This window comes from Myodes glareolus, chromosome 4 (genome assembly GCF_982192425.1).
Source record: "Myodes glareolus chromosome 4, mMyoGla1.1, whole genome shotgun sequence".
NCBI lineage: Eukaryota > Metazoa > Chordata > Mammalia > Rodentia > Cricetidae > Myodes > Myodes glareolus.
This window is the reverse complement of record NC_142029.1, coordinates 15070552-15095620: the sequence shown is the minus strand read 5'-3', so window position 1 is coordinate 15095620 and position 25069 is coordinate 15070552. Positions and strand designations below refer to the sequence as shown.

Below are 25069 nucleotides of genomic sequence, written 5' to 3'. Positions count from 1 at the left end.
GTTGTCACTTAGATATTTTTCTTTTTTTTAAGTATTAGAGATTGAGCCCAGGCCCTCACAAATGCTAGGGAAGAAATCTACTCTGAACTATACCTGCAATCTTTTTGTTCAGTTTCATGTAACTCAGACTTGACCTTAACACTTGAACAACAGATTCTTCTGCTTCAGTTCCGTGTGTGGGCCACCACACTGTTTTTATGTACACTGAGGCTTAAACCTAGGGCATCATGCATGCTAGGCAATCATCTATAGTCTTATTCCCCTCAATCCTCCTCTTTTTTTTTTTTTCTTCTTTTTTGAGTCAGTGTTTCTCTGTAACTTTGGAACTTGTCCTGGTACTAGCTCTTGTAGGCCAGGCTGGCCTTGAACACACATATATCCATCCACCTGCCTCTGCCACCTACACAGACAGTTCAAGAAAAAGAAAACCACCAAACAGAAGTTGCTTCTTGTGATCAGACCCACTGCTGCTAAGACAGCTTCTCCTAAGGTTCGCATTCCCCTTCTCTATCCCAGAACTTACCAAGAGGAAATTCCAACCTCCAAGAACAGCGTTATTGGGTAGGGTACAGGGACAAGGCAGAGTCCTTCTCAGCACTATCCTTCTAATTCCGTTTCCATTCAAAAATGCGCTGTTCTTCCCCGCCTGCAGCCTGCCACGGCACTCCCCACCTCGCCATTGTTATTGCAGCGGAATGCTGGCAAATTTTGTTTTGTTTTGCTTTATTTTAGACAGCCCAGCCTGACCTAGAACTACAGGCATGCACAACCATTCCAGAATTATTGTTGTTGTGTTTTGTTTTTTTTTTTAATTCAACCAAAAATCCTATCTGTAAGTAGGCACAGAGACAGCGAAACCATCACGTGCTCCCGTGGCTAGCACCTGCAGATTCTGGAGCTAGGAACACAGAGTGGGTCAACCACGGACAGGAAGGGCAGGTTCCACAAGCCCATCTTGATCTGGTTTTAACTGGTTCTCTTGCCTTAGTCTCTCAAGTAGTTGAGACCAGATGTGTATACCACTACATCCGGTTTCAGTTGTGGGTTTTTATTGTTATTTTTGAATCATGTCTGAATTTTTATTTAGTTTTTTTTTTTTAACTTTCTTTTTGAAGCACAGTTTCTCTATGTATCCCTGTCTGTCCTGGATCTTGCTCTTAAACCAGGCTGGCCTCGAATTTAGAGATCTGCTTGCCTCCACCTCCTGAGTGCTGGGATTAAAGGTGGGCACCACCATGTCTGACTTCTTGTCAGGCGTCTTAAGGGTGCCAGGCACACACATATTGTGTGAACAGACATGCATGCAGACAAAGCACCCATGTAGATAAAGTAAAATTTAAATTTAAAAAAGTGGTTGGGGAGATTTCCCTGCATCCCCATAAAATGCCAGGCATAGTAAAAATGTCTTTAACTTCAACACTGGGGTCAGAGACAAGTGAATTCTAGGAACTTATTGACTGACCAGCCTAGCCCAAACTGATGAACTTGAGGTTCAGTGGGAGAACCTAGCTCAAGGGAGTAAAACTGAATAGTGATGATAGAGCAGAACCCTGTCTTTCCCTGTCCTCCTTAGGTCTGCACATAGGTAGGTGTATGTACCCACGTGAGCGCAGAAAAACATCTTTTGAACAGGGCGTGGTGGTGCACGCATTTAGTCTTAGCACTCAGGAGGCAGAGGCAGACAGATCTCTGTGATTTCAAGACTAGCCTGGTCTACAGAGTGAGTTCCTTTACCTGTGTCAGTAAAACATCAAATGTTACTCTAGTTTTAATAAATGAGTGTTTTTGTATGTAATCAACTTGGATGAATGTAGTCTAACTTCTGACCTAACCAATCTCCCCCCTCATTTTAAGTTTTCCCATGTTATTAAATAGCTCTTAACTTTTTTTTTTTTTTACTTGTTTGGGTGGGTGCTAGTAGTGCTGAAGAGTGATTCCAGAGGTTTGTGAATGTGGGACAAGTACTCTTGTGATGTTTGTGCAGATTCTTCTTAGAGTCCTACCCAAACATAGAACAGTTTTTGAGTCTCAACACAACGCCATGAACACACTGCTTTATCTCCCTGCTAAAAGTATTTTATTAGCTGGGTGGTTGTAGCACATGCCTCTAATCCCAGCACTTGGGAAGAGAGGCAGATGGATCTCTGTGAGTTTGGGCCAGCCTAGTCTATCTAATAAGTTTCAGGACAGCCAAGATTGTACAGAGAAACCCTATCTCAGAGAAAAAAATGAAAGTAGATTATGTACTTAGGGGCGAGAGTATTATTTGAGAAAAATCCTGAAAATTAGAACTTCAAGCTGGCATGGTGTCTGATGCCTGTAGTTCTAGCATATTTAGGATGCTGAAGCAGGAAGATCAAGAGTTTGAAGCCACCTTGAAACCCTGTCTGAAAAATACAAGAGTCTTATAAACTGGAAAAATCATGAAGATTCTCAAGTCTTACCTGTGATTTTACTGTGGCAACATAGTCTTCACTATTCGTTTTTAGTTTTCTTTGTCTATTGATTATTCTATACTAAAATTATCAGGGGAACATTGGTTCCTCTCATCCCCTTAAATGCTGGATTATATGCATGGATCATGCCCACCTCATGGGGGATGGAGTTTCCTGGAACTTGCTGTGTAATTATTGAATGTCTGTTATCCCTGCAGCTTTAACCTTTACACTTCAAGGATCACAGGCAGGAGTATACTCCTACACACCCAGTCCCCTCACTGACGCTAGGGCTCCATAAGTGGTAAACCAAGCACTCGCCATGCTCTTCTAGCCTCACCAGTGCTGATTCCAGCCCTTTGTCATAGAAGACCATTCAAATTAGAGTCTGGGAATAGATCCCAGACATGGACATTTTCCTTCCTCTCTTTACCGCTCCCCACCCATCTTCCAAATGCTGGAATTACTGATTTATACTACCAGGTTTGCGACTAAATTTTAAGAATCTGCACATTTGGAATTGGATATGTAGCTTACAGTTATATATAACTGTATATATATAACCTTGTTTCTACTTGGGAGTTTCTTAGATATGTGGCCTTCTCGGGTCCCAACCCAGATGTTTTTAGTCACTTTACAAACGTTTTAATAAAATGCTTAATTGCTTTATTTGCACAGTGAAATTTTTTAAAGATTTATTTTAAAGATTATTTTAAATTTAAAGATTTATTTATTTATTATGTATACAGTGTTCTGTTTGCATGTCTGCCTATGGGCCAGAAGAGGGCACCAGATCTCATTACAGAGGATTGTGAGCCACCATGTGGTTCCTGGGAAGTGAACTCATGACCTGGAAGTGCAGCCAGTGCTCTTAACCTCTGAGCCATCTGTCCAGCTCTACAAAGTGAATTTTTGAAGCAGTGTTTGAAAATAAGCCTCTTTATTTAGGGAGTTTTTAAAAGATTGATAGCTGGGCAGTGGTAGTACATGCCTTAATCCCAGTACGCCAATGGCAGAGGCAGGTGGATCTCTTTGTTCAGTGCCAGCCTGGTCTCCAGAGAGAGTTTTCCAAGACAGGCTTCAAAGCTATAGAGAAACCCTGTCTCAGAAAACAAAAAGACTGAAACTTGGACACTACCCTTTGGAGAGATTCTAGGGAGGTTTGGGGTATTGGCATTGTAGGTTTTGTTTTCTTTTATGTGTGTGTTTCTTTTTCTTTTATGTGTGTGTTTCTTTTTCTTTTGGGGTGAGGGCTCTCTCTAGGTTTCTCCTTGACTGTCTTAGAACTCATTTTGTAGACCTGGCTAATCTCGAAATCAGAAATCTGCTTGCCTCTGCCTTGAGTGCTGGGGTTAAAGGTGTGTGCCACCATTACCTAGTTTTCTTGTTTGGTTTGGTTTGGTTTTTGGAGTTCCAAGTCCTACTTAGTAATAGCCCTGGCTAGCCTTACATTTTCCATAAAGCCTGGGCTGGTCTCGAACTTGATGTGACACTGCAACCCTGCCTTAGCCTCCAAAGTACTGTCAGTCCAATCGTGTTTCCATGCTTGGTCTATATTAGTGGTTTTAAATGAGAATCAAGAGCTAGCAAAATGACTTAGTGGGTAACAGCGCTTCCTCCAAGCTTGTCTTCCTGAATTCAATCCCTCAGAACCAAATGGTAGAAGGAGAAATGACTTCCATAAGTTGTTTTCTGCCCCCCACAGGCACACCAATGGCACACATACAATTTAAAAATGTAATAAAAATATTAACGACACCTGATGAACTACAGGACCTAATGAGAAACAATATTGACATATTCTGATGGTTTCTATCTCCTAGGCACAAACTGTTCAGGTTGCTGAAGTTGAGCCACAGTCACAACCACAGCCTTCACCAGAACTTTTGCTTCCAAATTCTTTGAAGCCAGAAGAAGGGCTCGAAGTATGGAAAAACTGGGCTCAAACCAAGAATGCTGAACTAGAGAAGGATGCCCAAAACAGACTGGCCCCCATTGGGAGTGAGTGTTTCAGAGGGAGGGGTGGCTTGGATGTGTCTAAAACTTAAGTAGAAGAAAAACAGAACGGCAGGCAGGTAGCATCTTTGACTCTGAGGACTAGAGAATTTCTTTGGAAGCATACTTTTTTCTGATGAACAGGATGTATCTTCACCCTGTAAAATGAACAGGACTTATGGGATTTGCCCAAGTCCATATTTTTAAATCTTTGGATTTCTAGCGTCAACAAGAGACCAAGGCAGAATAGCTTTTGGGAAGAACTGGGAAGTGCCAGTGAGTTGTGCTTAAACTGTGTCTTGGTTTGGGCTCATTTACTTGCTCATATTACAGAGCGTGATTTTTGCGTTTCTCTGCTTTCATTTCTTAACCCTTAGGGAAAGGAAACCTATTGGTGTGATAGCGTAATAGCTTATGTTACTGCTTTAATAGAGCGATTCTGAGCACAGGTGCAATGGCTATTCCTAGCCCAAACTTTGATGGGCAGTATCTTCTCTGAGCCCGCCCTTGAACAATGTGAGCAGCCAATTAAGACATCACTGTTGCCAGGACTCCCACTCACCCTTAGGAACTTGTGTCACAGGGCGCCAGTTGCTACGATTCCAAGAAGATCTGATCTCCTCTGCTGTGGCCGAATTGAATTATGGCCTCTGTTTAATGACACGGGAAGCTCGAAATGGAGAAGGTGAACCCTACGACCCAGATGTACTCTACTACATTTTCCTGTGTATACAAAAGGTAGGAAACAGATCTGCACAGGAACTTGTTTGAACTTGTTCTCATTGGATGCTTTCACATTACTCTAATTTAGGAAAGTGATGAGAGATGGAAAGTACTGTGGTGTACGCCATTAATCCCACTGCTCGGGAGGCACATCAGGCTGATTGTTAGGAGTTCCTGCTGGCCAAGGCTGCATAGATCTTGCCTTTTGTTTGTTTTTGTTTTAAAATAAAAGCCTGTATGTTCACCTTAGAAAAGAATGTATGCAAATAAATACGTATCATTCTACCACTTAGAAATCATGTGTTCAAGTATTTAATGAGGGTCAGCGAAGTAGCTCAGCTCATGAAAGTACTTGCTGTTTAAGGCTGATGACCCATATTTATTTCATCCCCAGAACTGATGGTGGAAAGTATTTAATGATTAACTTTTTCTTAAAAGCATCTGTTTAATTCGTTTTCTTAGAGTAAGCATGTAGTTTTCATAAAGTTACTCAATCTGGTGCTCGAGTATAACTTTTATTATACCTTACATTAATACAAAACAGTGGTTTGAGGGAGTATGGCTAAAATTGTATAAAAATCTCTTTGGTTTTTCAGGATAACAGAGAGGCTGGTAGAATGGCAGTTTAGGGGAGCAGAGGTAGATTTCTTCATACTCAAGGAGGATTCCACAGTTTTATGCTACAAGGCTTGTTTGTCTCTTGGAGCTTACTCTATTGCCTGGCTCTGAAAACAGTTAGCCTCCAGGTTTATCCCTTTCCTTCTGGTCCTAACCCAGAACTACCCAAATTATCTCACCTGCTGTATCTATTCATAGAAGACCGTGGTAATGTAGTAATCTCAGTTTACAAGGAAGGAAATGAAAAGACTTGTTAGGGCTTAAGAATACTTAATACTCTTAAAGAGGACATGTGTTCACTGCCATATCTAACTCCAGTTCCAGGGGATCCAGTGCTTTCTTCTGACTTCCCAGGGCAGTAGGCATACATGTGGTACCAATCAACGTGTGTAGATGAATCACTCGTACTCATAATGTTGACAAGATTAAAGTTAGATGTGGCAGTATCTGCCTTTAATTCCAAGCACAGTTGTGTGGAGCAGAGGCTGATAGAGCTTGAGACCCTATCTCAAAAAGCTAAGCCAAATTAAAAAAAAAAAAATATTCGCACATGTTACCACAATGCAGTAATCTTAACAAACGGGATGACACCCACCGCAGCCCATTTTTTTGGTGGTGGTGGGGGGTGTAGGGAGACAGTTTCTCAATGTAGCCCTGGCTATCCTGGAACTCACTTTGTAGACCAGACTGACCTCGAACTCGCAGAGATCCCACCTGCCTCTGCCTCCTGAGTGCTGGGATTAAAAGTATGTACTACCACACCCAGCTTCTAGTCTTGATTTTTTTTTTTTTGATTTATTTGTGCATTGGTGTTTTGTCTGCTTGTATGTCTGTGTGAGGGTGTTAGCTCTTGGTGTTACAGACAGGTGTTAGCTGCCATGAGAGTGGTGGTAATCCAGTCCAGGTTCCCTGCCTGTCCTCTTTTAACAGCTGAGCCGTCTCTCCAGTCCCCGATTCTATTCTTGATTTTTAAGAGTTATTTTATTTGGTATGTATGTGTGAGTATTTCTGTGTATGTAAGGGCACTATGTATGAGTAGTAGGGGCTATGTGGATGCTGGTAACTTAACCTTGGGTCCTTTGAAAAGGCAGTAAGTGCTCTTAACTACTGATCCGTGTCTCCCATCACCCCCCCCCCATGATTTTTGCTATAGTACCTTGCATATATGTATAGTATTCACAAAAGATCCTTCTTTAATTCATCTCTCAGTAATATAAATTTCTCTTCATGTGATTTGAGGTATGCTGTGGGAGTGACACCAGTTGAACGATTCTAATTTAATCTCTCTTTGGTTTTTGGAGACAGGGTTTGTCTGTGTAACAGCCCTAGCTATCCTGGAACTAGCTCTTGTAGACCAGGCTGGCCTAGAACTCACAGAGATCCGCCTGTCTCTACTTCCCAAGTGCTGGGATTAAAAGGATGCACCAAAAGACTTAATGCCTTTTGTTTGTTGGAGAGAATAAGTAAAATAGGGAAGTGATGGTAGTGAAAAATGTTTTCCAAAGGTTTTACTCAAGACTACCAGTAACATTTGTCAATTACTTTTCTTTTAGTATCTTTTTGAAAATGGAAGAGTAGATGACATATTTTCTGATCTTTACTATGTTCGTTTCACGGAGTGGTTACATGAAGTTCTGAAGGATGTACAGCCCCGTGTCACTCCTCTTGGTAAGAATTTCCTTCTTTTCCGTTTGAATTTCTTTACTGTCCTTTTTTTTTTTTTTTTTTTAATGTACATTGGTGTTTTGCCTGCATGTGAATCTATCTGTGTGAGGCTGTTGTGCACAGAGTTGTGAACTGTCATGTGAGTTCTGGGAATTGAACCTGGGTACTCTGGAAGAACAGCCCATGCTCTAACCACTGAGCTTTCTCTCCAGCCCTCCACTTGAGCTTTAAGAAGATAGGTAGCTAAGTTGGTGTGGTAAACACCAGCACTCAGGAAGCAGAGCCACGCAGATCTCTCTACAAGTTCCAGACTAGCCAAAGCTACATAGAAAGATTTTGTCTTAAAAACAGAAACAACTCCAAAAAACCCTGTAATTGGAGGTTTCTTGTTGCACCTTGTCCCACAGCTACTTTTAATGTAACCACTCAGAGGCTTAATTAATTACATACTGTTTGGCCTATTAGCTCAAGATTATTATTAACTAACTCATTTTTATTAGTTTATATTTTACTATGAGGCTCATATCTTGGTTCTCTGGCAGCTGATTGCATGTCCCTCGACTCCACCTTCTTTCTGTATTCAGTTTGGCTTTCCCGCCTAGCTATGATCTGCCCTGCTATAGGCCAAAGTAGCTTTATTCATCAGCCAATAGGAGCAACATATATTCTCAGTGTACAGAAAGGCATCCCACATCAAAACCCAACAAAAACAAAACCATGGGCAGTGTCTTTGGCTGACTGCAGCATAACTGGGGGAAAGGGGCTATGATCCACAGGCAACAGCTTGAGTCTCCGGTGCTTTTCTTGTAAGAAAGGAACACTGTTCATCAGAGACTCCTGCTGACCCCAGTGTGTCACACGTGTGATTACTAACAACTTTTCTTCTTGTCCAAATTTATTAATCAAACTAAGAGTCCTAACTGGGTGTTGGTGGCACACGCCTTTAATCCCAGCTCTCGGGAAGGCTGAGGCAGGTGGATCTCTCTGAGTTCAATACAAGCCTGGTCTACAGAGTGAGTTTCAGGACAGCCTTGGTGGTTACACAGAGAGACCCTGTCTTGAGGAGAAACAAACAACAAAGTCATAGCCCACAGTAATAGAATGTGCTTGTTGTCCCGACTAGTAAGAAGTCTGAAACAGGAAGATTGCTAGAGTCAAAAACCTTAAGGGCAAAATTGTGACATCATGTCTGAGAAAAAAAACTAAGTGAATGAAACAAACTTGGAATCATCATTACCTACTATTAAAATGTATTTTTCAGAGGCTGGTTAGATGGCTCAGTGGTTAAGAGTACTTGTTGTTCTTGCAAAGGATTCAAAAGTTCTATTCCTGGCACCCACGTGTAAGCTCACAGACCATCTGTACCTTAAGGTCCCTCTTCTGGCCTTGACACTGACATTGCATACTAACGGTTGTAAACTGTGTGGGTGTTGGACATGGATTCCAGGTGTTCTTCTCTAAACCACCAAACCATCTCTTTCCACCCCTTAAGGATTTTTATTTATTATTATTATTATTATTTTAGATAGTTATAGTAGTCCATGCCTTTAATTCTAGCAATTGGGAGGCAGAGGCAGGCAGATTTCTGTGTTCAACAGCAAACTATCTTCCTTGCCTGGAACATCAGATCCTGTTCAGTCCTTTTCTTCCTTCAAGGCTCTAACTGGTTTAATTTTTAAAAAAAAAAAAATGGCGGCAGCACACATTTTTAAATCTTTTTTATTTTATTTATTTGTTTATTTAGGTTTTCAAGACTGGGTTTCTGTGTAGCTTTGGAGTCTATCCTCAACATCATTCTGTAGTCCAAACTGGCCTCGAACTCAGAGATCCACCTGTTTCTGCCTCCTGAGTGCTGAGATTAAAGGCATGCGCCATTCACTGCCCTACTTTTAACGTATTTAAATCTCTAATCCTAGCTCTCCAGAGATAAAGGTGTGTAGATTTCTGTGACCACACAGAGAAATGGTTTTGAATAACAAAAGCAAAATTTTAACTGGCATAATAATTCATTGTCTTCTCAACGTTCCGAAGCTGAGATAGGATAATTTGAATTCAAAGCCATCTTAAGCTATGTATCAAGACCCTGATTCAAAAGAAAAAAGAATTATAAATCATTGTGTTTGTAAAATATTACTGTTGATTTATCCAGTGCCAGCATCCTGGATAATATTTATGTTGAAAGGATACAAGTTTTCAGTGGAATATTTTAGTTAACTTTGTTTTACAAAGCTTGTATCAGTACAGAATGTTTATGTGTATATGCCACATATGTTGTGCAGGTAACCGCAGAGGCTGGAAGAGGGTATTACTTTTTCCTAGAGCTGGATTGTTAAAGGTGTTGTGGGCTGCCTGACTTGTTGCTAGGAAACAAACTTCAGTTTGTACTGGTTGCATTCTAGCCACTGAGCTCTCTCTGTGTATTAAATTTTGTTTCCCGTTTATTTATCACTTTTTCCCTAAAGCCTTTGACAGCCAATGATAGTTTTCGGGTGCCTTGTAATTTTTCCTTTTAAGGAATGTCAAATATTTGGAATAGCTGTTTCCATTGCTCCTGCTTTGATTGATTACTTAAATGATTGATTGATTGATTGCCAGGTCTCACTGTGTAGTGAGTCCTGGCTAGTTGAACTTAGAGGTCTACCTACCTTTGCCTTCAAAGTGTGCCATGTCCCAATTGGAACGATTTATTATTTATCTTTTTTGTGATTGATTTTTTAACTAGCAGTGTGCTCTTGTATCCTGTGTATCTTTGTTTGTGTTTTGTTTGTATGTTTGAGGTAGGGCCTAACATATCCCAGACTGACCTCAAACTATGTAACTTAGGGTGACTGAGTTTCTGATCCTCCTGGCTCCATCACCCAAGCTCTAAGAGTTACAGGTGTGTGCTATCATCCCTAGTGTAGATGATGCTGGGAATTGAACTCTTCATACATGCTAGACAAGTGCTCTACCACCTTTTTCGTTTTTCTGCTAAAAATTTTTTTGTGTGTGTGTGTAGGTGTTTGTCCTGTGTGTATGTCTTGTGTACTGTGTGTGTGTGTGTAGTGGACAGAAGAGGACATCATCTCCTAGAACTGGAGTATCTGCTTGTGTGCTATCATGTTACTTCTGGAAATAGAACATGGGTCCTCTGTTATAACAGCCACTTCTCTTAATTGCTGAATTATCTTTCCAGCCCTTTAAAGGTCTGGGGAGATGGCTCAGTAGTTAAGAGCCCTGGCTGTTTTTTGTTTTTTTGTTTTGTTTTTTTAATATTTTATTTATTTATTTACTTGTATACAGCCAGCCAGAAGAGGGCACCAGACCTCATTACATATGGTTGTGAGCCACCATGTGGTTGCTGAGAATTGAACTTGGGACCGTTGGAAGAGCAGGCAATGCTCTTAACCACTGAGCCATCTCTCCAGCCCCCTGGCTGTTCTTTTTTTTTTTTAATATTTATTTATTTATTATGTATACAATATTCTGTCTGTGTGTATGCTGCAGGCCAGAAGAGGGCACCAGACCCCATTACAGATGGTTGTGAGCCACCATGTGGTTGCTGGGAATTGATCTCAGGACCTTTGGAAGAGCAGGCAATGCTCTTAACCTCTGAGCCATCTCTCCAGCTCCCCCCCCCCCCCCCCCCCCCCCCCGGCTGTTCTTTAAGAGGACCTGGGTTCAATTCCCAGTACCCACATGGCAGATTACAATTGTCTGTAACTCCAGTTCCAGGGGATCTGGCACCCTCACACAGACAGGCATGCAACCAAAACACCAATACATCTGAATTATTTTATTTTTAAAGACAAGGTCTTATTAGCTCATGTTGTTCTCAGATTCATTATGTAGTACTTAACTATTGTATTGTTTTGTTTGTTTGTTTTGTATTTTTTATTTGTTTTGTTTAGAGATAGTCTTCGTGTGTGGTCCTGGCTATTGTGATGCTCACTACGTAGACCAGGCTATCCTCAGACTCAAAAAACTTGCCTGCCTCTGTCTCCTGAGTACCAGGACTGTTACTGAATTTTTAATTTGCATATTTCTGTGTTTTTGTGTGGGTATATACATGTAAATGCAAGTGACTCTGGAGGCCAGTAGAGGGTGTGGTCAGATCCCTGGAAGCTATAAATAAAGCTAAACAAAAAGTGGAAAGCTAGACAAAGTGTCCTGTGTGCCATTGAGGTGTTATTAGGATGAATGCAATTCATAAAAGCACGGTCACCATCTCAAAAAACCAAAATTAAGCCAGGCAGTGGTGGCACATGCCTTTAATCTCAACACTCAGGTGGATCTCTGTGAGTTCGAGGCCAGCCTTGTCTACAAGAACTAGTTCAAGGACAGGCTTCCTATAGAGAAACCCAGTCTTGAAAAACAAAAATACAAATCAAAAAAGCACAGCACGAAATGCTTTTTAGGTAAAGAACAGCTAAAACAGCCATGTATCATGGTGGAAATGAAAAAAAGTCACTTGTGAGTTTATCCTTTAAAAGCTGAGCCATTTCTCCAGCCCAGCACTACCATTTGGAAGACCACATTTTATTTTATATTTTTTTTATGATTTATTTATCTTTATTTTATGTGCATTGATGTGAAGGTGTCAAATCTCCTGGAACTGGATTTTCAGACAGTTGTGAGCTGCAATGTGGGTGTTGGAAATTGAACCCGGGTCCTCTGGAAGAGCAGTCAGTGCTCTTAACCGCTGAGCCATTTCTCCAGCCCCTTATTTTTTGGTTTTTCGAGGCACTCTGTGTAACAGCCCTGGCTGTCATGGAGCTCACAGAGATCCACGTGCCTCTGCCTCCCAAGTGCTGGGATATCAAAGGTATGTGCCACTACCAGCCTTAATACATCTTTATATTTACTGACACAGCATGGAAATTTAAGTCCATGTGGATTACCTGAATTTTAATACTCCAATTAGTACTTGTTAAAATGTATGTTGTTTAAAGTTTTTTATTTGTATTTTATTGTTAGTTTGTTTTGTTCGTATATACACATAAATGACCTAATGTGAGCGTAGATGTCAGGGAACAAGGTGCAGGGGTTGCTTCTCTCCTACTGTGTGTGTTTTGAGATTTAACTTGTCAGTCTGGTGAGGCAAGTGCTTTTACCTATGTAAACTTCTAAAAGCTACTGTTTAGAACTAGTGGAATGGCTCACCTGGTGAAAGACACTTGCCTCCAGGACTGAAGGCCTGGTTTTGATTCCTGGGACCTGATGTGGTGGGAGGAGAGAACTGATTCTTAAAATGTGTCCTTTGGGCCCAGCGTTCTCATTGTTCCACGTGTACTTTTTTGTTCTTGAGGAAAGGGCTTACTATCTAGCTTTGGCTGGCACAGAACTCGGAGTGATCTCCCTCATGAGTGCTGTGAGTCTCCTGACACACAATGCATGTTTTGCATGCACACACCAGGAACAAGTCAATGTTAAAAACATTACCTGTGTTAGGACCGGAGATGGCTCATCACTGCTCTTAAAAAGGACCTGGGCTTGTTTGTCCAGTCCTGACAAGGTGGCTCACAACCATTTGTAACTAACTCCAGTTCTTGGGGATCTAACAGATTCTTCTGGCCTCCACAGGCACCAGGCGCATGAGTCCATAAATATATACATGCCTACAGGCAAAAACACGTAAAACAAAACAAAATTAATAATGAAAATTAAACCGTTAGGGTTTTGTTTAAACATGTATCAATGTATTCCAGGTGCTTAGAAGACAATATAGTAGTTTTTGTTTTTTTGTTTTTTTTTAAGGAGTTTTAAAGAGTAAGACAAAGGACAAATAAAGCAAATTCAGTGCTTTAAAGAAACAACAGGACAGACATGGGCGAGAAATGTCTTTTCTTCTTCTTTTATAATTGTCTTTTCGTTTAGCCCAGACGTGGCCTAAAACTCCTAGTCATCTAGCCTCAGCCTTTTAGAACACAGATTATGGCACATGCTACCATAATGTGTCATGTTTTTATTTTGAGTCGTTGTTGGGGACATTCCCTTATTCCCAGCACTCCTAGAAGAAGAAGGCAGGTGGATCTCTGAATGAGTTCCATGAACTCCTGTATTGTGCATAATGAGTTCCAGGCCAGCCAGAGGTACATGATGAGATCCTGTCTCCGTAAAAGAAAGTAAATAAGTACAAATTCAACATCATAAACAAGAACAAAAAGATCTTTAAAAAGAATTATTGTAAGGGCCAGATGTGGTGGTTCACACCTTAATCCCAGCAGAGGCAGATTGAACTTTTGAGTTCAAGCTCTACCTAGTTCTACAGCCAGGGCTACATAAAGACACCTTGTCTTGAGACAAAGTAGAATCAGTGTGATCTGCAGATCATATAATTTCCTGATGTGTTTTCCAGTTTATAGGTGGTTGGATCTTTGGGCATTTGGAATTTTTTTTTTTAAAGATTTTCTTGCTTATTAGTATTCTGCCTGAATGTCTACCTGCATGCCAGAAGAGAAGAGGGCATCACATCTCATAGATGGTTGTGAGCCTGTGAGCCACCGTGTTGTTGCTGGGAATTGAACTCAGGACCTCTCGAGCACCCAGTGCTCTTAATGTCTGAGCCATCTCTCCAGACCCTCATTTGGAACTTTAAGTTGGTCTTTTAATATTATCATACTAGTCTTTGGTAGCTCCTTTGATCTGATTTAGCAGAATATTTCTGTTTTATCTGAGGGACTTCTCTCATTGTAGTGTCTGTTTTTTTCTACCTATAATGGGAGGTGGTTTTTAGCAATAAAATCAGAAGCTGTGGGTGATGATTTCTTCTATATTAAGTTTGTGTCTTCTTTCTCCTATGCTGGGAAATCCTGGTTCTTAGGCATTAAAGTCCTTTTTGGATTTTCAGCACAAGATTTTTTTTTGTTTTTGTTTATTTTTTTTTCTTTTGGTTTTTCGAGACAGGGTTTCTCTGTAGCTTTGGAGCCTGTCCTGGAACTAGCTCTTGTAGACCAGGCTGGTCTCAAACTCACAGAGATCCACCCGCCTCTGCCTCGCAAATGCTGGATTAAAGGCGTGCGACACCACCACCTGGCTCAGCACAAGGTTTTTCTGTGTAGCTCTGGCTGTTCTGGAACTCACTCTCTAGACCATATTGACATGGAACTCAGAGATCTGCCTGTCTCTGCCTCTTGAGTGCTTCAGAAATTGGAAACATGCACCACCACCACCTATCCTATTAAAGTCCCTTTTAATTACATAGAAGAGAATAATGTTTGGGGAAAAAGCTAAACTGTTGAAGAAGGTGACCGAGTAATCCACGAAGAGAGGATTATGCCATGGTTTACTTGAGGAGAGGGCTGTATTGTCTTATTCATCCTATATTGTACGGGCTTCATATATAGAAAGAGGAAAGTACTCCCCATTGCTACTTTGCTATAATGTATACAGTAAATAGACCAGAGTGAAGCCAGAGGCAGGCATAGTTGGACACTACAATTCCTGCACTCCTGAATCAGAGGTAGTGCACACCTGTGGGGTACACACTGTTTTGTGGGTAGCCTAAGCCTGCCTCTGCCTCCAAGATTAAAGGTGTGAATCACCATCGCCTGGCCTAGCTCTGGAGTTTTTAACCATACCCTAGGGATATTTCCTCGGTTGAGACTGTGTTCCTGTGTGTTCCTGTCCCTTCTGGTCCTCGTGTTTGTGGACCTCTGTCATGCAGTTATTGCAGTGGTGCTCTGTTCCACCTAGGCTATGTTTTGCCCAGCCACGTGACTGAAGAGATGCTGTGGGAGTGCAAGCAGCTTGGGGCACACTCCCCTTCCACACTGCTGACCACCCTCATGTTCTTTAACACCAAGTAAGTGTTTTAGAAGCTACATTCTTAGCTACTACTGGTATTTACCCAGCGTGGATAGTGGAAACACCAGGAGGACTTCTGTATCCCTCTGGCACATTTCAGAAATTTTGAACTAGTTGGGTTCCATTTGGCTGGATTTTGTATAGTGAGTAGTAAGGTGTAGACCGCTTTGTGGGATCTCCCTCCAAATCCATTTTAACATGACTCTTTTCTGGACAATGGCATAGACACGACCCTGCTCAGATCCTGGGAGTGGGGGATGGTTCATCTGAGTCATTAATGGACTTGAGGTAAGTCATCATATCCTCTTGGCATCCCTCTTTGCCTTGCTTGCGCTTGTGGTCCAGGTACTTCCTGTTGAAGACAGTAGATCAGCACATGAAGCTGGCTTTCTCCAAGGTCCTTCGACAGACAAAGAAGAACCCCTCGAATCCTAAGGATAAAAGCACGAGTATCCGCTATCTGAAGGCCCTTGGAATCCATCAGACTGGCCAGAAAGGTAGAGAAAGGAAACAGGAATGATAACAACCATTACTGCTTATCCAGCCTGCCTTTGTCCTTATGTGGATGTGTGTAAGTTGAGGTTGTCTTGGTAGAAATTGTCCATTTCCTTCTCCTTCACTAGAAACTGCAAACATTTCTCATAGGCTCAGGGATGCCCTGGAGAACAAAGCTTTTTTCTCTTAGTCGTTGTCCATGCTGCATCCTTCCTCTCTCACCCATTGTTTACTCATTGAGGTAGTTGAATGCTTAAAGTTGCTGATCTAGGCTTACAGTTGTGCTAGGTCTGTCCTATATGTATTTGTTTTTAGTTATTTGTATGTGCATGCATGTGTGTGTTTACACCCACAAACATGCATGTCCTTGCACAGGTACCACCTTGCAAGTGGTCAAAGGACAACTTGAAGGAGTCAGTTTTCTCTTTCTGTTGAGTCTAGAAGGTTGAACTCATGTTTGTTTGTTTAATAGTTACAGACGACATGTATGCAGAACAGACAGAGAATCCAGAGAATCCATTGAGGTGTCCCATCAAGCTGTATGATTTCTACCTCTTCAAATGGTGAGGAGGCTTTTTATACTAACCATACAAGTGAATGTGTGTGTTGTATGTTGATGGTAGGATAGGCTTGAACTCCTGATTCACTCATCTACGTCCCCAACACTGGAATTATAGGTGTGCACCACTAAATCTGACTTTCATATTTAGCTTTTGAAACTGATTTGCTCTCAGAGTGAAACTACCAGATGCCTCTGCCATGACAAGATGCACATATAACATAAGCATACATTGGGGCTGGAGAAATGGTTCAGAGGTTAAGAGCAGTGACTTGCTCTTCAAGAGGTCCTGAGTTCAATTCCCATCACCTACACGATGGCTCATAACCATCTCGAATGAGATTTGGTACACTCTTCTGGCGTGCAGGCTTACATGCACACAATTACTGAAAGGGAAATGGCAGGTGGTGTTGCTCAGGATTAGAGTGCTTATCCAGTGTGCCCTGAACTGAATCCCAAGTACTACCAAAGAAATTAATTTATTTTGAAACAGAGACTCTTTGAAACCCAGGCTGTCCTGGAATTCACTTAGTCTAGATTGGCGTCAAACTTGACCTCAACAGAATCTACCTTCCTCTACCTCTTGTGCTGGGAGTAATGGTTGGTGTATGCCATCATACCTGGCCCAAGAAGTAACTTTTGTTTGCTTTGCCAAAATGTTGATATACACAGCACTGATATAAAAGGGATCACTGAACTCTTGACAGCTGAATCTTTGGAAACAAGAGTCTCCCTGTATAGCTTTGGCTGGCCTGGAATTCAGAAAACCAGGCTGGCTTCCCACTCACAAGAAATGTGCCTGCTCTTGACCTGACTGTTGGGATTAGATATGTGTACCACAACAGCAGGCTCTGATTTTGACTTCATAGAGGAGGTGTAACGGTACAAAGCCTAAACCAGGTAGTGGCGACACACACCTTTAATTCCATCACTCAGGAGGCAGAGGCCAATGGCTCTCTGAGTTCAAGGCCAGCCTGGTCTACAGAGCAATTTTCAGGCAGCCAGAAATGTTACACAGAGAAACCCTGTCTCAAAAAACAAACAAAAAAACAAAGTCTGTTTTTTTAATGACTGTGGTCCTCTATCCTTCTGCCTTAGATTTTGTTACTGCTGCTATAAACACAGTTGACAGCAACAAACATACATGTTCTGTCAGTTTTGGGTTTGCTTTTTTTGTTCCAGCATTTTGGTATATCCTATCCTCTTCATATCAACATGAGAAGGAGCTTTTGTGGTTGGGGTCTTTCTGTTTATATCACCCGTGCTGCTTTCTCACTACCTTGCCAATAGTCTTTATAGATAAACAGAACCTCTGCTGGCTTATGTCTGCTCGTTCTGGCCCATAACTATACTTTGCATCCAAGGACACTAAGCTTTCTCGTCTCCACTGGACACAGCTCCTCCACCGAAGCATTTCCAGATCGCCTTTCTTTACCTCTGACTAGTTCCTCTGTAGCTCACAACTGCTATCATTTTTTTTTTTTTTTGCATGTATGTGTAACTTTGTTAGTCAGGAATTATCTAGTAGTTTTTCTGCTCCGTTCTTTAACACTATACCTAACATAGACTTGGCACACATAACTCTTGATCACATTTGGAATGGATGGATGAATGAATATCAGGTGATGGATTATACTAAGTACTGAAGAAAGAGGTGCAGCACTGTAGAATGTAGGGGAAGTGAGCCCAGACAATACATGTATTGGATGAGCAGACAACAATATGATTAAACAGCTAAAGCTAGATTTTCTAGATGAAGTCTGCTGCAGTTGGGATATAGATAGACTTATATATAAATTTAATTATATAGACATATAAATATGTAAGTATGTATAACTGTAGATACATAGATTTCTATATAAATCTATCTTGGACACATTCTGAGGTGTAGTAGGCAAGTACACTGAGTGATTTATCATAGCTCGTTTATATAAAGAACAAAAACATAGAAGCTTGTCACTGGCATTTACAGTAACCCCAGCTGAGTTCCTGACATGGTGTATGGAATGCATAGAACTCTGTAGCTGTGGTACACCTTCAAGTCTGCTGCCTCAAGAGCTTTCATATAATGTATGTTTAGGAGGCTTAAGCTCGAATAGTTAAAATTATGCTATTATCCATCTTTTACTGAAATATTCTTTAGCCCCCAGAGTGTGAAAGGCCGAAATGACACCTTTTACCTGACACCTGAGCCGGTGGTGGCTCCCAACAGCCCGATTTGGTACTCAGTCCAGCCGATCAGCAGAGAGCAGATGGGACAGATGCTGACCCGCATCCTGGTTATACGAGAAATCCAAGAAGCCATTGCCGTGGCCAGCGCAACCACCATGCACTGAGGTGCCTCAGCCTCAGTAGACAAAAAAAGAAAAATAATCCAGGAAAAAACCAGACAAAGACTTTTACACTAAAGAAGAGGCCTCCATTTTTTTCTTTCTTCTTTTTTTCTTTTTCTTTTTTTTTTCTTTTTTTTTTTTTGTTTGTTTTGTGTTTTTTTGTTTTGTTTTTTTTTTCTTTCTTTCTTTCTTTCTTTCTTTTGGTCCTAATTGTAGTTACGATGCTTTTCAGGCTACTTCTGTTAAAAATGTAAAAGACAGCATTGTCCCTTTGAGTCTTCATAGATGTGGGCAAACCCCTTGATTTATGGGGCTCTGGGATTTTGAGAGCCAGATGTCCTAAGAAGTGGCTGGCTTTTATTTCTTTTTTTCTTTTTCTTTTGTCTGGGGCATGGGGAAAGGGTCTTGGACTGTTGGGACAAATATGGGCCCTTCCCTTTCACAAGGAAGATGGAGCTGCTGATGGATGGATCAATCTCCTGGGGATCTCCACCTGACTTCACTTTGGACTGACAGGCTTTACTGACTACACGGAGCCACAATTTTTTCTTCATGCTCAGACATAAACTTAACATCTTAAAGAAAAATGAGGGGAAATTCAATTATGATTTTATTAAAGACAATTTCTATTACACCCTCCTTTATGACAAGTGACATAGATGTTAAAGTAAAAACTTTACCATGCCTTTTTTTTCTTGGCCTAACATTGAGGCCTTAAACCTGAGGCTGCTGTGCCTGATGGAATTCTTGTAACATACACTTGTGTATCATATAAAGATACCACTCTTTCTCTTATGTATTCTTATTCTAGTTGTTTATTAAGAATGACAAGCACGTCTTTTCAACATGCTAGTGGATAATGTGTCTTTATTTGGGGGAGGAGTTTTTTGGAAAAATAGAAACAAAACTCAATTGGAGTGGGTCAAGATCCAGTGTGGGAAGGAAGGTACTGCGCTGGGAGGGATGGGACAGGAAACAGCCCTCCGGCATAAGGCCCTGTGAAAGCAATGAGCATGCGTCCGTTCCTCTCTGCTATCTCCGCCTCCTTTCTGGGCGTGGCATCAGTACGCACGCCCTACGCTCTGGCGTCCGCGTCGCACGCGGCGTAATGACGAAATCGTCTGGTTTATATTGGCGCGGAGCAGACCGTGGAGGCCTCTGCGGCGCGGTCCTCGGAGGTGCACGTTGGTGTCCCTCGCTTCTTATGGCGGACTACCTGATTAGCGGAGGCACGTCTTATGTGCCAGACGACGGACTCACCGCGCAGCAGCTCTTCAACTGCGGGGATGGCCTCACCTACAAGTGCGGGGCTAGGGCACCCACATGGGCGAGGCGAGGGGCCGGATGGGGGTTTCGTTGAAGGTCTCCTGGGAGCGGACATGGGGAACAGGTTCTGGGAATTACCAATCTCCGGTGAATAACTTTGACAGTACTGGGGTGGAAAGGGTCGTTTCTACAGTACTTAGGACTTAAGTATCGAGACTCTGTTCTCTGGACACATGGAATTGTCAGTATGCAGGAGCACTAATGACAGCTAGCTAGCTCAGTGACAGAAAATTCCCTGTCCATAATCCACCCAGTGCCATCTTGCCTGTGGCACACGGGGTCGATAGAGCTCCCAGCTCAGAGCTTTATGGGATAGAGTTGGATTCTCTTGGTGTAGCCTGAGAGTCCTGCCTAATTCCCTCTACAGCGATTTTCTCATTCTTCCTGGGTATATCGACTTCACTGCGGATGAAGTGGTGAGTAAAATAATGGGCTGGGACTTTTCTATTTTGTTTTTGAGATCATCTCCCTATATAACTTTGGCTGATCTGAAACTACGTAGGTTAACCAGGCTGACCCCGAACTAGTGTCGACTAGTTCTGAGGGAATGCTGAGATTACAGTAAGCATGTTCCACTATGCCTTTTCTAGGAATTGGGTTGTGAACATCAGGGAGGATGGTGCAGTTGGTTGATTGGTTGTTTATTTTTTTGTTTTGTTTGGGTGTTTTCAAAATAGGGTTTCTCTGTGTATCTCTGGCTGTCTTAGAACTCTTTGTAGTTCAGGTTGGCCTCAAACTCAAAGATCCGCCTGCCTCTGCCTCCCGAGTGCTGGGATTAAAGGCATCATCACACCCAGGTGGTGATGTGGTTTGCTAATGTGAGCTACACCAGAATGGGCTTTGGGGAGTAAGGTAGAATAAATGGGAATGGAAATGGGAATGGTCTTTTGAGTGAGCACGCAGGTTGCCAGGGCCATTTTATGGACCCTGAGGAATAAACAGTGTTTATCTCTAGTGGTTCTTTATCTCCTCAGGATTTGACCTCCGCTCTGACTAAGACGATCACACTGAAGACCCCATTGGTTTCCTCACCTATGGACACTGTCACAGAGGCTGGAATGGCAATCGCAATGGCGGTGAGCCTGGAGGGTCATGGGAGGGCAAGGCAGGGTGCCATCTCTGCCAAATCCTGTGCCTCTTATTCATCGCCTACTTGTGTGTTCATTTTGTAGCTTACAGGAGGCATTGGTTTCATCCACCACAACTGTACACCCGAATTCCAGGCCAATGAAGTCAGGAAAGTGAAGGTCAGAAGGGCAAGGATTGTGGCCAGGATCTCCTGGGAATTACACAGAGGTGGAGTGGAGTGGGGTGGGAGTGGAGGGTTTGTTCTGCCAACTGAGGGTCCTTTCTTCCAACTGTGGGGTTCAGTTACTGAGGGAAAAGACCGAAGACCCCATTTCTTGAGCTAGTGCACTCCATATCCTTATTAGAGGAGTTGATTTGGTTCTGTGGTATTGCCATAAAGGACAGTTAGGCATGGACCTTATGGTTTACATCAGGAGGCTGATGAAAGTGATTTCAAAGGTGAAATGACTTCACCATCTCTTCCAGAAATATGAACAGGGATTCATCACTGATCCTGTGGTCCTTAGCCCCAAGGATCGCGTACGGGATGTTTTTGAGGCCAAAGCCAGGCATGGCTTCTGTGGTATCCCCATCACGGATACAGGCCGGATGGGGAGTCGATTGGTGGGCATCATTTCTTCAAGGGATATCGATTTTCTCAAGGAGGAAGAGCATGATCGTTTCTTGGAAGAGGTGGGTGCCATTAGCATAAAACAACCAAGGTTTAACAACCCAGGCTAAAGGAAGGCAGTTTCTTTTGCCTGTGTGAATTACTGATGGCCTCATTTTCTGACCACAAAAAAACACCTGGCCATGCTTTCTAACTTCTTCGTGAGGTTTCTACATCCCCTCTCCCTGTGGAGACTCTGGTGACAAAGTGTCTGTTAGCATTCATGCTTTTTATCCCATTAAAAAAGCTAGTTCTTGAGTATCTTTCTGGTTTTCTTTGTTCTTGTGTGGTTTTTCCTTCTCCATGAGAGGCTACTCATGTGTTGTGTTCTTACTCAAGCAACACTAATTTCAATGGTGTCATGACTACTGAGTGCCCATCAGTAGTAGGAGGGGCAGGATGCAATCATGGTGGTCCTTTGATTGTATGGTCTGAGGGAAAGGGAGGGTCCCAGTCTGACTGTCCATCCTCATGACTCATCTAGATCATGACAAAGAGGGAAGATTTGGTGGTAGCTCCTGCAGGCATCACTCTGAAGGAGGCAAATGAAATCCTGCAGCGCAGTAAAAAGGGTGAGTCCTGCAGGGTGGTGGTGGCTCAAGTCTTTAGTCCCAGCACTCAGGAGGCAGAGGCAGTTATGTGTGACCAGCCTGGTCTACAGAGCAAGACTCCAAAGCTACAGAGAGGAATCCTGTCGTGGGGGGCAGTCCTGAAAATGGGAAGGGGCACAGAAATAATCAGGGTCCTGTCTTGTCTTCAGGAAAATTGCCCATTGTGAATGAAAATGATGAGCTGGTAGCCATCATTGCCCGGACAGACCTGAAGAAGAACCGTGATTACCCACTTGCTTCCAAAGATGCCAAAAAGCAGCTTCTATGTGGGGCGGCCATTGGCACTCATGAGGATGACAAGTATAGGCTGGACTTACTGGCCCTCGCTGGTGTGGACGTCGTGGTTTTGGTAAGCTACAACAGAAGTAGGGTGGGCCTGTAGGGACGATTGCCATATCATGGTGTAGCTAGAACTTCTTCTTCTCCTAGGATTCTTCCCAGGGAAATTCTATTTTCCAAATCAATATGATCAAATACATCAAGGAGAAATACCCCAATCTCCAAGTCATTGGAGGCAATGGTAAGAGAATATGGCCCTGGTGGGTAAGGTGGTTTGTTTTTTTTGTCTTGTTTTGTTTTTGTTTTTTTGTTTTTGTTTTTTTGGCGCTCCCTTCCCACCTGGACCTCATCATCCTTCTATTTCCCTGTAGTAGTCACTGCTGCTCAAGCCAAGAACCTCATAGACGCTGGTGTGGATGCTCTACGAGTTGGCATGGGATGTGGTTCCATCTGCATTACCCAGGAAGGTAAAATTATGCTTTGATTGGGGCCAATGGCTCTTAGGGGAACTACACTTGAGTCCTCCAACATGGGCAACTCTAAGGCCACACGGGCCTCTTGGATGGGTGACATGGCTGGAAGCAAGACAAGTTCTTGTCATCCCTCACCTGCCACTCCTTGCCTAGCCTGGCCTCCTTGCTCCTGCTCTGTGCCCTCTCTAAACTCTGGTCTGTTTGTTTTATTTAGCGGCTCCCAAGATCCCACCAGACATAAAGTCCCACAGCCCCAAATGCCCTTCCACTGTCAAGGGCTGCTATAGTAAGTCCGGCCCGGCGCACTGGCCCGGCCCAGCTGCCCACTGCCCGACTGCTTGGTTGACTGTAGCTGTAGCTCCCAGGGTTTGTGGTGCTGTTGGGGGGCAGGGCAAACAGATGTACAGACCATGGTTTGGGGGCTGCTTGAGATCACAGCTCCTTCCTAGGGCACTCATAGAGCAGGACCTCCTTCCCGAGGCAGGCCCTGCTCTGCCCACATTTTCTGCAGTAGGCATGGCTCCAGCCTTGAGCCTGCTCTGTTCTACTTTACCACTGCCCTCATCTTGCCTGAGCTGCCCACTGTGCAGGAAGGGCTAGACCTGACTTTGTGCCTCTGGATACTAACTGCACGGTTACTCTCCCTATCTGATACCAGCTGGGCGGGGCTTCCCGGCTGCTATAATCTGCATGTGCCTGAGGCTGCACTGGGCCCTGAGCCCTACTCACTTGTGCGCACACGCAGAGAGGCAAAGCCAGCCTATTGAAAGCAGATGAGTAGCAACCATTCCACACACATCTCTGTCAGCTATTGACCTGGTATAGGCGTCTTTCGGAGCTCCGGGTCCTGAGAGTGTATACCACCCGAGCATCACACATTCTGTTCCTCCATCTCTCAACAGTGTTGGCCTGTGGGCGGCCCCAAGCAACAGCTGTCTACAAGGTTTCTGAGTATGCTCGGCGCTTTGGTGTTCCTGTTATTGCTGATGGAGGGATCCAAAATGTGGGTCATATTGCCAAAGCTTTGGCTCTTGGGGCTTCTACAGGTGAGGCTTAATCACCTTCGGGCTGGGTGGTATCCCCTCTTCTGTACTGATCAGATTCTTCCCTAGCTTGCTTATTTGTTCCCAGTCATGATGGGCTCCCTCTTGGCTGCTACCACCGAGGCCCCTGGTGAATACTTCTTCTCAGATGGGATACGGCTGAAGAAGTACCGTGGTATGGGTTCCCTTGATGCCATGGACAAGCATCTCAGCAGCCAGAACCGATATTTCAGGTAGGACAGGAAAAAGACACCCCAGCAAACCCTGCATTTTGTTTCATCCCTGTGGCAACGTTGCCCGTTTCTTTGCCTGTTCCAACAGTGAAGCTGACAAAATCAAAGTGGCCCAAGGAGTTTCAGGAGCTGTGCAGGACAAAGGGTCTATCCACAAGTTCGTCCCTTACTTGATTGCTGGCATCCAGCATTCCTGTCAGGACATTGGTGCCAGGCGGTTAACCCAAGTCCGGTGAGCATGGGTAGCTGGGGCTTGACTAGAGGGAGTGGTACAGGCAGCTACTGTCTGCATCTAATCCCTGCCTCTCCACAGAGCCATGATGTACTCTGGGGAGCTGAAGTTTGAGAAGAGAACATCTTCAGCTCAGGTGGAAGGTGGTGTCCACAGCCTTCATTCGTAAGTGCCCTATGCTTGGGTGGGCGTTTCTGCCAGCCTTAGACCCTCCTTCCTGCTCTGCTCACAGGTGGTCTCTGCCTACAGGTATGAGAAGCGGCTTTTCTGAAGAGATCCAGTATATGCCTTGAATTTTTCAATAAAAGTTTTGGGAAAAAAGTGACAATTAATCTTTGAGTTCAATAGGCACATGGAACTTTACAGCCACCATCACAGATGTTGTGTGGCAGAACATTGGGTTTATGAAATAAATGTACTATGTGAAAACTAGTTAGTTCTAGCTCAAAAGTCAGGAAAGCTATTGTGGTCTCCTTGAATCTGCAAGTAGGGAACCCCCGGAGGGAGGGGGAGGACACAGAATCCT

General features: G+C 43.2%; 2 protein-coding genes across 7 annotated transcripts in view; both read left to right on the top strand.

Annotated features, from left to right (window-relative positions):
* Qrich1 (glutamine rich 1) overlaps positions 1-19455 on the top strand; it is a 38321-nt gene extending 18866 nt beyond the window's left edge. For 4 of the 5 annotated variants that reach the window (XM_048423750.3, XM_048423753.3, XM_048423752.3 and 1 more), the window contains 7 exons: positions 4259-4436; positions 5014-5168; positions 7325-7439; positions 15111-15219; positions 15567-15718; positions 16189-16279; positions 18419-19455. In XM_048423750.3, coding sequence (XP_048279707.1) covers positions 4259-4436; positions 5014-5168; positions 7325-7439; positions 15111-15219; positions 15567-15718; positions 16189-16279; positions 18419-18611 — 993 coding nt within the window. In that variant the 3' untranslated portion in view covers positions 18612-19455. The other variant, XM_085688853.2, reaches the window with a different exon arrangement.
* A 284-nt stretch (positions 19456-19739) lies between these two features.
* Impdh2 (inosine monophosphate dehydrogenase 2) lies at positions 19740-24871 on the top strand. Of its 2 annotated transcripts, XM_085688855.2 has the most exons (15): positions 19740-19910; positions 20302-20350; positions 20909-21010; positions 21107-21181; positions 21489-21695; positions 22157-22244; positions 22433-22632; positions 22713-22803; positions 22934-23029; positions 23250-23321; positions 23938-24081; positions 24167-24311; positions 24400-24543; positions 24625-24708; positions 24793-24871. In XM_085688855.2, the coding sequence occupies exons 1-15, from the start codon at positions 19813-19815 to the stop codon at positions 24812-24814; spliced, it is 1617 nt and encodes a 538-aa protein (XP_085544981.1). In that variant the 5' UTR covers positions 19740-19812; the 3' UTR covers positions 24815-24871. The 2 variants fall into 2 exon arrangements, with proteins under 2 accessions (XP_085544981.1, XP_048279714.1); XM_048423757.3 differs by lacking the exon at positions 23250-23321 and having other exon boundaries at positions 19742-19910.
* Positions 24872-25069: the final 198 nt, after the last annotated feature.